The 17,031-nt window shown below is 41.9% G+C and overlaps 1 protein-coding gene across 5 annotated transcripts; it reads left to right on the top strand.

Moving 5' to 3' along the window:
* Nucleotides 1-399: 399 nt before the first annotated feature.
* Nucleotides 400-12,597, top strand: LOC133413197 (bcl-2-modifying factor-like). Of its 5 annotated transcripts, none has more exons than XM_061697246.1 (5): nt 400-507; nt 2,049-2,229; nt 2,854-3,053; nt 8,475-8,587; nt 8,690-12,597. In XM_061697246.1, exons 2-5 carry the CDS (start codon nt 2,058-2,060, stop codon nt 8,772-8,774), a joined length of 570 nt encoding a protein of 189 aa, XP_061553230.1. In that variant the 5' UTR covers nt 400-507; nt 2,049-2,057; the 3' UTR covers nt 8,775-12,597. The 5 variants fall into 5 exon arrangements, with proteins under 5 accessions (XP_061553230.1, XP_061553229.1, XP_061553228.1 ...); XM_061697245.1 differs by having other exon boundaries at nt 2,033-2,229; XM_061697244.1 differs by having other exon boundaries at nt 400-595.
* The last annotated feature ends 4,434 nt before the right edge of the window (nt 12,598-17,031 follow it).

Here is a 17,031-nt window from a genome sequence, read left to right as displayed (position 1 = left end):
AACACTCCGGCAATACGTTTAAGGTGTAGGATTGATCAATAATCAATATTATTGGCAGACAGGGGCTAAATAACGTGTTGCACGTACAAGGCGTTTTAAGCATGCACACTGCTGGCCGTGTATGTTTGGGACCAGATGAGCGAGAATGGTCTCGTCCACTCGTAGTAGCGTGCAAGAGCTCGCGTGAGTGGGAATTTCCCGTCCACGTGTGTGAATACGTGACGGCAAAGGCGGGATGACAACAAAGTCGACGATTGGTTCCAGCGAGGGACTCTTAAAGGGAAGTGCTGCGTCTCCGCCCGGGGCCACTGGAGTTGTCCGACATAAATAGGTTGCTCTTTAAGAGAGCCTATTTACCAAGTGGAGGAGCCACGCCCCGGCGGCGGAGTTTAGTTTTGGAGCTGACGTCGGGGAAATAATATCGCCTTGTAGCAGTTTTCCCCACAGAATGGAAGTTGTCGGGGCGGAGATACGGGCTAAGCTTGCTTGACCTGCTAGGATATTTAGGTCGGTTCACCTTTTTTATATTTTATAATTTTTATTTTTTGTCTTTACCGAGCTTAAGTCCACATTAACAACGACGCCTGTGTACTGGGTAAGTTCCTTTTTTTGCGGACCGGCGAGCCGGCCTTTACGTAAAGTAACACCGAAATGCTTACCCTTAACCTACACTTAGCCGAAACCGAAACTAAGCTTAAATATGATTCACTGGCTTTTCTGTGTAAATTAAAACGTGTCATAAATAAAAAATAACGACACATATATGGTGTATTTTACTGTTATTTATTACAATTCATTTTTCCCCCTTATTGAATTACATTACGATAATTAAAAAAAATGCAATTTAAATGTCGTACGCGCATAACTGAAAGCCTAAAATTAAACATTTACTAGTCTCATTTCATAAAATAGTGTAATCGCTTGAAATGTGCATTTACGTTTTTGGGGTGATTTATATTAGCTTGTTAGGGATGTTTTTCCCCCCCAATATGTGTGTGATTAAAATAAGTATACGTACGTATATCGGAGAGGAGAGTTGCTATAAATAAAGTGCACAACCAACTCCCACCTTGCTCCATTGGCTGCATTGTGTGTTACAGCAGGGGGAGCCATGACACAAATACTGCTCACTGCCGTGCAAAGAGCAACTCAGATTGTCTGGAAGTTGTTGTTTTTTTTTTGTGGCTCATCCGAGTTCTCTGTGGTCCTTGCCATATGTTTGTTTAAAACAAAGCATGGAGTGGTTTTACTCACAGTGTTGATTGTGAAGGCACACAGTCTATACTGTAGTGAATATCATATGGTCTAGCACATGTTCGGGACCCAATCTGATTGTGTGGGCTGAAGAAATGAAAACTTCATGTCAGAGAGTTGGCAAGCTGGCAGGCCAGAGAAGGGAGAGAGATTGAACATTTTCCACCAAGACTGTCATTACTCTTTTTCTGTGAGCCCTAATTTGGTGGTGTGGTAGTAGTCTAACCCTGTATTACAACTCCATGTTGACTGGGGGATTACTTGGTGAAGGAACTTGTATTTCACCCGTATTTGGATAACTCTTTGACTCCCTCACTGACTCAGGGGTGAGTGCTATGAATCATTGTCACTGTAGAATAGTACCTTTTGCCAGCAGAGTTTCAAGATTTTTCTTTTAGTGTAAACGTGTGTTGTGTTAAAAGTAGACTGTTAACTGCCTTTATTACCTTCTGTGCAAGAATGTTACAAGTTATGGTCAGGTCAGGATGGACACAAATAAATCTATCTTTCATTTACATCACAAGCCAAATTTTGACCACAGTGTGTGGTTTCAACAGTGAAAGGAGCAAAACTATCATCTTCCCACTTTACTCTTACCCAGTTTGTCCATTGTGTTCTTATTGATTGGCACACACATATTATAAGCCAGCCAGTGTTTGGTCCATTATGCTTATGTGTCTGTTAGAAAGCCGTCTGAGATAATCAGCAAATCACTATGTGTCCTCAATGTGGGATCAATCTCTCATTCCCCTCTCTCTGTCCCCCATTTACCTTTCAGTGTGCTTATTGTGTAGCATCCCCGCATGGAGGATGAGGAGGATGATGTGTTTGAGCCAGACCTCCACTGCTGGCGCACCACATTCAAGGAGATAAAGTGTGAGGAGCGGGCTACACAGACACTTGGCCCTGTCCTGGCATCGAACAACGGCATGCTGCCCTGTGGAGTCGCAAAGGAGCCGAGACCACTCTTCTACGGTGAGTCTGAGCTCATCAACAACGAGGAACCGTGAGGGCAACGTTTCCCTCGTGCGTGTGCGCCAGTTGTTGTAAAACCCAAGCGTGAAGCTTTAATGTGAGAAATGGGAATGTGTGTTGTTGCACTGATGTGACCTGTGGCGCCTGATAGTCGTGATCACGGCAAGCTTTTATGGCGCGTGTGGAGTGTACCCAGCTGCTTTGCTATTCAAACGGCGCCAGGCTGCCATTGTGACTGAGCGGACATGATAGGGGTGACTACCTGTGTGAGTAGGCTGTAACTGGTTATCAGTGACAGCAAAGTTTCACTGGCACCATATACTTCATTGCTGGGTTGCTCCATAGTGACGATAGAAACCGACCTTACACCACATTAGGTGAGTGTGACTTTTAACACCGTAGAATGACTCACTGTGATTGGCTCAGGAGAAAATACAGCAGCTGTGAAAGTTCAGTTTGAAGCCAAGCAGGCTGCAGTTCTTGGCAGCTCTTTCTGCCTGCTATATCATCATCATTATCACACACACACACACACACTAAGAAAAACCCAACAGGTATCATTGCTGTTAAATTATTTGTACATTGTTAAGAAATACTAAGTCCAAACCTCAACCTCTTTTACAGGTAACGCAGGTTTTCGATTGCACTTCCCGGCCCACTTTGAGCTTGTTGGGGATCAGGAGGTGAGACGGCGAGAAAGCGAAGACGGAATGGAGCAGCAACACCAGCAGCAGCAGCAGCCCATGGCACGCAACATAGAGGCCTGCATCGGTCAGAAACTCCGGCTGATTGGAGACCAGTTTCATCGGGAACACTTAGAGCTGGTGAGGAGGAAATAACACAAAAAAGACCTGCTCTCGCAGCAACAGTTGTAATCCCAACACATGAGTATGACATTCAAATATCAATTTCTCTTGCTGTAAAATAATTTTTTCACTTTATTAGTTGCTCCTGCACAATTTAGTGAGAGGCAGTACAAAAGCCGAGCCCTCAATCTCGGCTGACATTGTCATTATTACAGGTATTATTAGGTATTCGTTTTAACACTACATTTAATATTGCATGTTCTTGTGTAGACTTCATCATACTGAGAGTTGTTTGTATTACTTTTAACTTACTTAACATCATTAAGGGATGATATGTTATGTGCTGTGATGCTAAAGAACAATTATTTATGTCATTTAATTAAATTTGATTACACCTGATTAATTAACTAAATTTTTTTATGGTACCAGCGGCAAACTGAAATATGTATGGAATTGTGTCACATAAGGAGCACAGTTTATTTTTTAAAAGTAGCCCATCGGTCACTTTTACACGCTTATTATAAATATCAGTGCCCCCTTCAAATCCAGCAAATTACAGTATGTTGGGTCAAACGTTTGTTCTCCTTTATCGTGTTTGCTCCACATTTGTTTTGGAGACGCTGTGTGTGTGTGTGTGCACACAACGCACCCCCTCCCTCCCAAGCCAAAGACAAGCTGAACCAGGGCAGCCCTTCCCCCACCTCACCAAGCCCTCCGCTGCCTCCTCTTCCTGTTTATGACTCTCCCCTCTCCTGTTCTCTGTGTGGACTGTGATGTAGGCAAGTAGCATAGAGAGGATGCCTGGCCTCAGCACACTGTACTGTGGTCAGGGTGACACTGTCCACAGAGTCGCTGTGCTGCACAACATCACTTTTATGTGTTTAATGTGCGGGGTTGTAAAACTGTGACACTCCGCTGCACAAACCTCCTTTGGAGTTTTCTCTTGCAAAGCATAAGTGTCCTGTTGCACAACTGGTTAATCGTAGATTTTAACACACAAAAAAAGCAGTTTAAAAGTTTAAAAAGCAGACGTGGCGGTAGTGTGTAAACATGTAACCTGAAGCTGAACGCGTGAGTCTGAGGGGAGCAGCTGCGGTTCCAGGGAATCTCCAGTCAGCCCCTTTACTGTGCGAGAAGTGGTCAGCCGAGAAACCATAATAAGACATCTACACACACATGCTGGCTGGATGGGGGGTGGGTGGTATAACAGTCAAGTACAGTACAGTGATTTTAGAATTGAAATGCTCCACAACTTGTAACATTTGAAATCCGACCAACAGTTTTTGAAGAGAATATACCCTAAAGGTCACACAAAACCTTTAAGGTTGAACCACCATCATGTGTCTTGTCAGCAAATCTCGTGAGACTTCAACATATCTCACTTAGGACTAGCTCTGCACATGCGTTTCACTTTTTGCCATATTCTAAAATATGGAAGTGTGTCAATAGGATAATAAGACAAGACAATAAGACAACAGTATATAGCGAATGGATTGTGTTCCACCTGAGAGGTCCCACCATAACAGCCAATTTATGACACCTCCTCTTCCTCTTTTTGCATATGATTCTTCTTCAATAAAAACCCATAACTGTGAGGTGTGAAACACTTTGTGATTTTCCCATGCGCTAATCAAGCTGCAGTTAATATTAACGCCGCTGCAGCTCAGCAATGACTCATGCAATCCTGACTCTGGCAACAGAGACACTCGGACATTACGCCAGGAGCGGTGAGGTGCGGTGCGGTTGGGCCCATTGATGCACGCCAAAGGCCGAGCAGAGGAAGTGCCTTGTGTTCGCCTCGCACTTTGAGTAAACGGCAGCGAGGCTGGGGCGCAGGTGAGGTCATATCCTGAAGGAGAGGAATGACAAGGATGTGTGCTGGTGAATGGGAATGTTGCCACACAGTGAGCAGAATGGGGGAATCGGTGTGATTAATTAGAGCATAGAACCGCATACCTACAGTTTGTGTGTGTGTGCGCGTGTGTGTGGTTTTGAATGCGTGCAGCGTCAGTAATTGGTTTTCCAACTCCGTTGTGCAATTAGTTTCATTGAGCCTGCACGTGCTCATACATGAACACAAGTTGTTTATCGGCTTTGTGTCATGGCTCACTTCTCACTATCACACGGTCCATGAAAAAGAAAAAGAAAAACTCCCCTCACTCATAGTAGCGTTAGTGTTCATCCATTTTCATTCCTGTCAGTGGGTGATTGCAGTTATTCAGTGCAGGCACTTGTCCCTGAGCCGTCCAAGTGCTTGGACTGCCATCTGTTTGATGGATCGGGGAGCCTTGTGGCTGTGAGGCTCCTCCGTGGGAGCTCGTGGCCCCCTTGGCAAAAGCGGGGATTAGGTAGCGAAGGAGTGCCGGAGGATGCTGACAGATAAATTGCTCTTCTGTCAGAGAGGGCTAGAGGGGACACTCAAGTCCCCAGAGGATTGCCAACATTAGCTGGTCTGCCATTTGAGACATAGTGATAATGACAGTCACAATGGCAGGAAGACGGCTCCAGCTTGCACAGGGCAAGGAGCAGAGTTGGGTTTCATCCCCATGTTTTTTTTTTTTACACACCGATGACTCCTGGAGCTTTCGATAGGAGGTGTTGAAAGCTGGTTTGAATATTGCCGTGGTGTGTGTGTGTGTGCGCGCGCGTGTGTGTGTGTGCGTGTACACGTGTGCACAATGCATATGACTTAATCTCTGCTGTTTCAGCACTTTACAGAAAGGAAGAAATAAAAACACACGGAGGTGACTTGGATATCTACTTGTGGTGCTTTTCTTTTTTTTTTGTTTTTTTTTTAGTTGTCCGCTACCATCCAACGTCATTAAGTTTATTTTTCTTTGACTCCTCGTCTCCTCCCTGATGAGAGTTAGTTCTTGCTCGGAGGCGGGCCTGCTTTGCTGCAGAGATAAGGGCAAGCTTGCGAGCAGCTGGCCTGATCGACAACCCACACGGGACACTGATAAAGCACATCAGTGCGGCGTTCGAGTGACGACACTGAGCATCTGGCTAAACTCTGTTGTGCTGTTGCCGGCTAAATTTAGAGCCTCATTTTGACAGTTGGTGGCATGAGTTATTTCTAAATTTTGACAGGCCTCCTCGCTTCTTTCTGTCGCAGTGTCACTCGCTCAGTGTGACCGAGTAAAGGACAAAAGGTCACTGTCAAGGGAATGTTCTGTTTATAAAGATTAATTTCTACTCATCTGCCTTGTAGTAAACACACTTGTTGAGAGTAATAAAACCCTCTGCTTTGACTCTTCTACATCATTACACCTCAATACACATTCTTCTACATTATTCTGTTCCATTGTGGTTGCAGGCTATAGCCTGAATTGTGACGCAAGTTTGGCTTTAATCTTGATTTCACATTTAGACTTTTTCACACTGATTGATGCAATCACTGAATCATTATTAGTTAACACGCTCAGTTATGTACAATATGTTTTGAATTGGACGTACACAAGATTCCGCACCTTATTGTTTTTATTGTCTGTTGAGTAGCTACCAGGTCTTTATATTACTCCTGTACGTCACTGCAGAAGATTTGTTTCATTTTATTCCCTCAGCTAAATAACTGTGGACCTTTGTATCATGCTGTTGTAAAAGCAAAACCACAGTTTACCAAGCACAGACATGTTAGCGCTGATGTGTCAAAGTGACCTCAACTGCAATATTCCTCAAAGTACCCCCGCACAAGTCTAGTTACACAGGACAGAACTCAGAACACACCCAGAATTCTCTTCTTTTTTTTTTTTTTTTTTTTTTTAACCTGAACAACAGGCTAGTAATAGTTTAGCATAGATGTACAGAACCTGGTTGGAAATCAGCCAAGCTGATGCAACACTTGACACAATCACCAAACAATTAGAAAAAAGGCTTTGAGGTTTTATCTACTTTTTGGCTGCTCACAGGTTTTGAACAGCATCCAAACTGTCACATAAACAACCTCACTTTCAGATACAATAGCCAAGAGACGGCACTTTTTGCAGAAAACTATTCTAAAAAAAAAAAAAACAGTAGGTAGTAATTTTACCTTTTTGTATCAATCAGTTGCACGGTAGACCAGCTTGTAAGAGGTGGAATGGGTTCTCTGTCATTGCCATGGCAATCCAGATCACCAACTTAGCAAAATATAATGGTGGCTCAGCCTGATTAACTCTCCTTTTCAGTTACCCCTCTTCTCAGTTAGATGCATTACTTGTATTTGTTGCACATGCCACAGTGATTAAAGGCATAATGGCATTACACACAAGGTTGAATTTCTTTAGCTTTCCTACTTTAATTTCCGACCGTGGACAGTTGAAACTCTCAGGTCAGACTCAATCTGTTCAGGAGATGTTAGTTAACCACCAATTTGTTCGGATTCCCAAACTTTTTTTTTCCAATAGAAAAGAGAGGGTATTTTGTAGGGAAAGTTCAAACCTTTATTAACCGTAGTAGGCAATTTTGAAGTGATAGTTTAGTATCCATAACAGTCAAATGTTCATAAAAGTAACTATATTAAAACAAAAACAACGACACTATTGAAAACAAATGAGATGCTTTGAATGCAAGTCGGCTTACAAAACGTCTGTCTTGTTCCTCTTGCTGTTCTCTTAACACAACCTGTTGAGACTCGTCTCTTCTTTTGTCGCAAAAAAGCCAAAGAAAAAGCAAAACTCCCTTAGTTGAACATGTGACGCTTGCTGAACTCATCCAAATTAGGAAGCGAATATTTCCCGAATTTTACGACCTTTCATAAACGCTGGCATAATTTCTGCCTAAAAGTAAATGGCACTTGACAATTGTAGTGGGAGAGAGTTAAAAAGCACAAAGAATCAAGGCACTTGAAGGCTTGTTTACCATCCTTCGAGTCTGAAATGGCCTTAACATTATCAGGCGTGGCTGCGTCTGCCTTTCGTCCGAAGATGAGCTGCCGCTCTGCTACTGTACCTCTCGCGTGCTGAGACGTCTTTCCCAGAGGCTCCCTGCCTCTCATCAAGAACTCCCTAATCCCTTTTCGTGCAATTATCTTATCTCAGCTTCTCAATGGCTGAGATAGTATTATCCCTCTAATCGCGCACATACAGTCCAATTGGCTCACAAAACCTGAGTCTCCTCCTACCGCAACACTGCTGCTGGGCTTTGCCAGAAAGATTACAAAAGTGCGTACACATTTACAGTACGACTGGGAATATCTGCTGAAAAATGCCATCTCGAGAAGGATTTCCACACACAAAAGAAGGTTCCTCTTGAGCTGTTGGTGAAGAAGACCGCTGCGAAAATATTATCGTCATTTCAGCATGTGGTTTCGTTTTAGCCGCTGTATCCTTTCCATTGTGTTCATTGATGGTCAGTAAACACAAATTCATGTTTATAGCCCGTGCCTATTTATAACCCAGTGCTTTTTGATTGCGTTTCACTTGATGCCCAGCCAACGTTGGTCTCTGTTTGTATTTGCAGTATCATCGAAACCAAAGGAATCGGGCGCTGCTGTGGTGGCGTCTGGCCAGAGCCATGTTCGGCCTGATGTTTGACAGGGGCTTCTTGGCCAGACGAGGTAGAGCAAGACGGAGGTGAGACAGTCTTGCCCTCGTGTCTGTTTTAATCATCTCCACGAGGAACTGGACTCCCGATGGCACTGTCGAATCTAACACGGGTCTGTTTGCGGAGAATAGTGGCACAGTTGAAGTGTGGAAGGGGTTCAAAAGGTCTCCGCGGGACGGGGACTACCAACTTTTATACAGGGTTTTTTCTTTTTAAGAAGATGCCATGATGCCCAGAGATTTCTTTACAGGACAATGTTCATATTTTGCTATAAGTGTGGTGTAGTAGTTTTGTACAGTACATTAGTTAATTTTTTTTTTTTTGCACTTCACATTGTATCCACTTTTAATGACCTCCACAGACCCTGGGAATGCCTTATTCAATATTTTCTGCCATAAAGAGTATTGAGAGAATTTTGTAAGATGGTTAGAAAACTAAAGGAAATGTGGTGTGTTTTTTTGTTTTTTTTTCAAACCTTTGTGAAGTTTTTCCAGGTAACCACTCAAGTTGATTTATAATTTCCAAAGAGGCAACATCTCAGAAAAAAAAAACATTTTGCACCTCACTGAATGGTTACATTTATCTTCCTAATATGTTTTTAGCTTGTCATTTTCCTCTCTTACTCATTTGTTTGCTGTAATATGATATTTGGTTTTGCAGACGGTTTCTCTAAATGACAAGACAAATATTTAGTTTAACTGCATACATGCTCCATGTCGATATCTCATGAGGTATCAAGGGCGAAGTTTGCAGAACTGAATGTTGCTCACTCTTCAAACAAACCTCTAAAGACAACTATTCAGACTGCAAGGAATAAGAATTATGACTTAACGAGTCTATCAAGATTCTAACACTGTATGGATAAAAGTATTGCCACATAGTATTTTTCTGGTTTAATTAATGAAGGAGTCTGCCGAGGCTTCTTAGATTTTTTTTTCTCTTCATCTTATCAAGACATTATTAGATAATTCAATGCAGTTTCAACCCAAAATTTGGGGAGGCCCTTTTCAGTTTCTGCAGAACTTTGGGATGCACTAGAAGAGACTAATTATCAACCATCAGCAACCTCTGACCTCCTAGACACAGTCTAAAATCTTGTAGAAATTCTTCCTAGAAAAAAACTCACTTCTTCCTTTTTCACGTTCCTGTAGGTGTAGGCCATCTGTCCCAATACTTTTGTCCATAAAGTGTGTCGAAGGCATCTGCTATAATACTGTCCAATGACAGACACGACATTTATTAGTGCTCTAATTTGTTACAAAGAACATTTTCAGAAAGTGCACTAAATGACAACTTTAGTCAAGCCAATTGTGTATTCAGCGAGAGCATCAGATACTCTTCCATCCTATGTTTTTTGCTTTGTTCGGTTGTTCCGTGTCATTTGCAGACCTCCATGCCCTTGAAGTGGAGCTGTGGATCCACTGTTTTTGCACTAGCACACCCTTTACGACTTCCGCTTCTTGCCTAACCAACCCCTGTCTTATATGAAGGTTTTCACTTAGTTTTTTGACACAATGTCCCATTTTCCAATCAGTGTTGAGACCTGGCTGGTCACAGTCTGGGATCTGGACTGGAAAGAAATTGGCCCTGGTCCTGCCTGGCCACTGCTTTGTGTGTCGTTTTTCACACCAAACAGTCCAATGGTGAAACAGAATCCTCTCAGGCAATTCTAATGGGATTTACACCCGCTTTGTATTCTGAGGGGTGACTCTTGTATTGTCTTTGATGCTCAGATCCAGATGTGAGGCGATTTTATTCCACACCACCACCATTGACTATGGCGAACTAAAGACTGTAGTTAGTTACTATTGTTAACTATGTTTTGAAGACACTGTTGAAGATTTGTGTTATTATTTTCCATTGATGAACACAGGCCAACCTTTGGACCCATGGAGCATTTACGTATCAGGGGTCTGTAATTACTTGCTCCTAACAATGTGTCAAGTTGATCACTGCATCATTATTAGATTTTTTCCTCTTGTAATCAACATATCTCAGGGACAAGGCTTTGTGGGCCACTGGTGACCTTGAGAATCACTTACATGGTCAGAGGAAGAGCAGTGTTGCCACCCATGACGAAACCTCGTCTCTTATGTCTTTTTTTTTTTTCCATCCCAATTTGTTCACACAACCACCAAGGAGTTTTGACCAAGGAGTCGGAGGCTGACTGACCGTCAGTAGATGGTGACGGGGGCTACTGAGTGTGTAGTTTGGAGGCGTGTGACGTGCACTGAATGTGGTTGTAGTTTCCTGCAAATCCTCAATGCTGAGCCAGTCCGTGTAGCCCCGTCCCACCACGGGCTCTTCAAGTCCTTGTTGTACTGCTCCTTTAAGACACACCTATTACTCATTAATGTAATTTATTTGTTCTTATTATTTATTTTCTTTTCTTTTTTTTGTATATTTGCCCAGTTCTACTGTATACACTTGCGTGTGCGATCACTTCTTGTTTTCCTCGTGAGCCTTTCACTAATTTTAAGTGGTGATAGTTGTTAGTCCGTCATGAAGAGCAGAAGTTTAGTATAAAATTAGCTTTGTACAAAATGAACTTTATTGGCGGCAAGTATATATAATCCACGCCCCAAGTCACTGTTTCCATAGCAACTTTAAAAGCAGCATTGGACCTTGGTTGAAGTTGATTACGTTGTACAACTTGCCTTTCATTCTTTCAACTTCGATATCTCCTTATCTGTTGCCTTCTTAATGAGAGCAGCTACTGCTCTTCTTTAGGACAACAGCTACAAACCTCATCCAATCCTCTTTCAATACAAGAGAGCCTGTTTGATACTCGAAAAATAGATCCAGGGTGGAGTATTAAAGGTTGTGATTTTCTAGGGATGGGCCTGACCAGTTCAAACATTTTTCATTACTGCTCAATTCAGTCTTGAGCAGATTCTCCATGTGTGGTTTAAGAAAAGCAGCAGCTTCCATCTAGTTATTAATTTGTATAATAATTATAACGGCAAATGTCTTTGCCCTTCGAATTAATGAAAGGTCATCCAGCACTAATGATACATCAGAGAAGGAGAAAGCTTCAAAAGAGTTACATTCATGTTCCTTTAAGTCACAGGGTGTTGGTTTATTTGTTCAAGTCCCGAAATCTTGATAAATGTTTTGTAATCAACATGCACTGGAAAGTACTTTGTTTCTGTAGATCCAATGGGTCCCTTATGTGTTGTGTGTTCATATATGATGTACAGTATACTTTGGATTGTTCATGTTGTGTCACATCAGCTGTATATCTGTGCATTAGCCAAGGTGGCTTACACGTTTGATTTATTGGAAAGGGAAACAATCTGCCATGGTGCATGTGTTTTGTTACAATTACGTTCCCACGCTGCGCTCTTTGTATTGTGTACGCATCCAAGAGTGGAGCATCCCTCGTGTGTGGGGGGCATTGTATTTTATGGAAACCGTCAGTGTCTTTGAATTTTGTAGTCCACTTTATATAAATTTGAAGTTTTTGAGGAAGTTTTTGATTTTTTATGATAAGATTCCTTCTTCACGTTCTTTCTTAACTTTTTAAAATGTATTTTCTTAACAGAAAATTGTCTGTTTTTATAAGGACCTGATTTGATTTTTAAAGAGTAGGATCCTTGCGACTCCATGATATCAAGGGCCTTTTTTTTTTTTTTTTTTTTTTAACATTCCGTGCATGGCTCTTCGCAGCGTGTAAAGCAAACCAAAACAATTTACTGTTGTTAAATTGTTCCGTTGCCCTTCTTAACAGACCAGATCAAGTGTACATGTATTTGTAAAACCCTGGAATATGCCTTTAACTGCTCAGTTTCAAATGAAGTCTTGATTATCACACACTCTCTGTATACCAAGAAAGGAGACCCAGCGAAAATGTAGCATTTTTTGTAAACATTGACTGTGTGTTTTCGAGACTCTACTGTGCACTCATTTTGTGTTTATATATGTATTTTTGGGTTTTTCATATATTATGGAAGTAAAGAAAATGTGTTATGTAGTGCAATATGCTGTACATATGGAGCTTTGCTCTACAAATCTTTTTCCTGGATTTCCTGTTGTTTATTGGTACTTTTTTTTCAATAAAATTCTATTGAATCTGTCTAGCGGAGTCAAGTCTTTCTGTATTTATGAATATAAAATATGTGTGGATTTATGAAGTTATTTATATTGTTGTTCATGAATCAATAGTTCATAGATACATTACATGCAATTGTTAGTTCTATATTTAATCATTTTTTAAATTTGTTTCTATCCCGCTCTGTCAAAATAAGTCTTTATGTGGAACCGGTCCGTGGCGCAAAAAAAGGTTGGGAGCCATGCACTGCTATCGAGAACTGTGCCAAAACAGCTGATTGTGTGGTCTCTTACTGTAAGTCTGTAAATTCGTCCAGTGAGGTTGGTAGGTTGGGGGAACAAAATGACCACCAAGCAACAACCTGACCTTTGGTACTCCTTTGAGAGCCAGTGATACCAGTCACGTGTTACTCCAATATCACTTCTTTTTTGAGTAACAAGTAATCTAACACATTATTATGTCTAGATCTAATCAGATTAGAATTATTTATATAACCCACAATGCATTCCTATTGTGGCTAAAATGAGTCGCATACATACGGCACTTTTAATAAGTAGCACCAATTTACAGTTTGTAAGCCACCAGGTAATTTACAATCGAGTGAACATGATGTTATCATACAACCCTCATTCTGGGTTTCTTTGAATAAAAATGCTGGGAAGTGTGCGGCTTCACCATCGCTTCCTATAAACTATTTTCGTCATTTCCCTTAGCAATTAGTGTTAGAGAGGTACTAAGTATTCAAGTTTATGATTGTTGCTTGTTTATTTCCACATAAAGAACAGAGTTACACTGTCATATTAACCTGCCATGTTAAGCTTGCATTCCATTGCGGGTTGATTATTAATGACCTACTACGAAGCGGTGAATATTGTGTGGATCACTATGTAACCACATCGGGTATGTACAGTACTGCAGTGTTTATTGTACGTCTCTAAATCACCGTGAGTAGACTTAGTAATTTAGTAATTTCGATTGTACTCATTTGCCGTGCTTCTTTGTTGGTGTACTTTATTTTGGCTCAGTCGCCAATATGATTGACAGCGCCTGTTCATTTCTTTGATTTTCATTTCGTACATAATAACGTGCCTTAAACACAATTTGTGGATTATAATGTGGTCATATTTCTGTCAGTTTAGAGTCTAGAGAAGATTACTTGAGAATGGTGCACCTATTGACATGCTTCAGTTCTTATATAGCACGTCAACTATGCACTGAGTAGCTCATTTAATGTAGCTTCAAGCTACGCTCTATTATTAAAGTTATTGGTTCATTTTGATGTCATTCTATATTTTGTGTGGCGTGTATTGTGAAGTAATGTGTACAGTTAAGCCAATGCACGTTCATACTCTGAATAAGTGAAATTACTGCCAGTTGGAAGCTGCTGAATCTAACGAATAATTTAACTTGTAATGTAACTGAGTTTAGTTTTAAAATCAAGTAGTCAGTAGGTAACTCAGTAAACTGTAAAAGGTAACTGTGGCAACACTATTGAGAACCAGACCAAAATTGTTATGTGGACCCTTGGCTTTATTGTGCTGGTAATTTGTAGTGGCATAGGACAAGAAATTGGGTAGTTGTACCTTTTGTCGTATGCACTGATATCCTAAAAGTGAGCCAGCCAATGATGGATGAACTCTGTGTTTGGAGGTAACAAGGCCTATGAGGCTGGCCTAGCATTTGGCAGAGGCTGTCCTCATCACATCCCTCCTGCTGTTAGGCCATTAATTTAGCGAGCACAGCGGGGCTTCCAAACCTCTCCAATAACTGCTGCCTGCCCTCCACACATACACAGGCAAGTGTTGCATGACAACAGAATAAAGCTCACGCATGGAGCCAATGAGAGTTACCTCACACTGCATTAAGGCAGAGGCTGCTGAGCTTATACAGATTCGTTACACCACAGCATGGATGCCCTCAAGGCACGAGAGTGATTGATTACTCCTGACACACATAAACATGAAACTCTACAGCTTATCACTGGCAAATGTAGCCCAGAAAAGTGCACTCTTCGCCGAGTGCTTTAAGTCAATTAATATAGTGAGATTTTGCGAAACCAGCTATGACATTCTGTGCATTAGCACTGAGAGTCAATGCAGTCCAGTACCTTGATCAAAAATCTCAATACAATTGCTTCAGTATGAATTGACATTGAGGTATTAGGCAATTGTTAATGTCCCTCAATGTTGTTTATTATGTTTGTAGAGTGCTGCAGTGCACTGATTCACACTCAGAGCTGTTTAAAATATTTTGCCCTTCTCATGTGGCGAGATAGAAAAGCAAAAAGCAACTCTCAGTATGATGCAGTTCTACATTTCTAACTGCGACCTCAATAATAAACATATTCTTAAACGATTACCTCGGTCACAATGTGATTTAAAATGGAGCAGATTTGGATTTCCGAGTGATCTCAGTCCTAACGCTGTGGCGTGTGGGTTTCCATGTATTATTTTTGTTTTGTTTTCGAGCGCGCTGTTATGTCTTCCAGTCCGTAACCTCTGGGCAGACACGTGGCACTCATATTGTCATACATGCCAGGTACAGTTTCACGCTTCGCTGATACCTGACTCACCTGTTTGGCCACTTGCTAAGGAAAAAAAGACTCTCGTCTGAAGCCCTTCAACACAAACATTAACTCAGGATGTGGTTGGAGAAGAGAAAAACAGCTCCTTTCCTCAGTCATGCTTGGCTTAGTGTACACAACTGTTCCCTTCCTAATCCCGTCTTGAGTGTTTAAAGTGAAGGAATGTAGGACATGTGTCATATCTGCTTGATTTTGCTTATATCAGAGCGAAAATGTGCTAAGGATGTTTGTGGTCCGCCTGGCTGTTTACTGCAGCTTCATGGCCTCAATGGTCCTCTCCTCTTGGCTCAGCGCTTTAATAGGGAGAGAATTGGCTTCCCCAGGCCCCGACAATGGATTCTCTGTTCCACTGCACTGGCCTCCTGCTGAAAGAGACACCCATTAGAGAAGCTCTATCTCTCGGGTCAGGCTCAGGGGTCACACACAAGTGCGGCTCTTGTTTATGTCTGCGAAGTCAATCAAAACACGGCAGCTTAACTCCTACTTGCCTGACTCGACTTGGCAGGTTTCTGTTCAGGCTAAAGACCAACAAATCCAACCATGGCTTCAACTTGCTCGAAGCTTAAGAGATACAGGACGCTAAGTGAATGAGGCGGCTGTGTGAGAGCGAGAGAATAACAACAAAGTAGCGTTGACATGCACCTCAGCACCTGCTCTGCACCAGCAGTCGCTGAGTTGACACCGCCATCCCGTCAACCCCCTCCCAGCCAAGAGAACTTCTCAAGTAGCTCCTAACGCTACATCACAGAGACAATCACTTCATAATCACTTGTTTAACGGAGCTACTTAAGGTGATGATGATGATGACTGTTGAAGATATTATGGCTTCTCTGGAAAATGAACACAAGTTAGTTTTAATGTGTGAGAAATTACTGACTTTTAATAAACTTCACCCTCTGCGACTGTATTGGGGAAAGATGAGTCAAAGTGGGTTTGCCTGTGTTCCAGATGCTGGATGGCGCAGTCTGTCATTAGGTCAGACTGTTAAGATGGCATCTTCCAACGTGGAGCTGCCAACACAAGCAAAACCATAACCATCCAGTCAGCCATCCATTTTCTATACCATGTATCCTGTTCATGTTCTGTTCTGAAGTCTATTCCAAGTGATTGGCAAATGGCAGACTAAACCCTGGACTGGTCATCAGTCAATCATAGAACACAAAAAATGACACAAAAAGACAAAGACACATGCACCCAATGCATGGCACAAAACTAATACCATTATACAAAAAACATCTCCCACCTCTTTTCCTTCAATGTGCTGGGCGTTTTGCTGGACAGATTGATGAATGAACACTGAAGAAGGCATCGCAAGATGTTAAAATTAATAGTTGGACGGTTTGATGGATGGATGGCTGGATGGATGGATGGACGCACGGATCCACTGGTGTGTTTCCCAAACTTGATTGAGTCAACTGACCCATTTTAAATTAGAACAATTTCAATTCAATTCAATTTAATTTATATAGCACCAAATAACAACATGTTGTCTTAGGGCACTTTACACGTGTGACAGGTCTAAGAGAAAAATCCTCACACATTAAAAGACCAACCGAACCCCACATGAGCAAGGAAAAACTCCCTCTTGGGAAGAAACCTCAAGCAGACCCAAGACTCAGCGTGGGGCGGCCCTCTGCCTCAACCAGTTGGCTGAGAGAGTAGAAAAGGAGAGAGAGTAAGCGAGTCACTGAAAGAGAGAGACAGATAGAGAGGGATAGAAAACGACAAGGAGAGCAACAGAGGCAGAGAGAGAGAGAGAGAGAGAGAGAGAGAGGGGAGAGGTATGAATACTGAAATAATGATTACCTTGTCTCAATTGAATTAGGAAATGGACTCTC

Source organism: Phycodurus eques, chromosome 14, assembly GCF_024500275.1.
Source record: "Phycodurus eques isolate BA_2022a chromosome 14, UOR_Pequ_1.1, whole genome shotgun sequence".
Lineage (NCBI taxonomy): Eukaryota > Metazoa > Chordata > Actinopteri > Syngnathiformes > Syngnathidae > Phycodurus > Phycodurus eques.
Note: the sequence above shows the minus strand (reverse complement) of the source record. Positions and strands in the feature narration are given on the sequence as shown.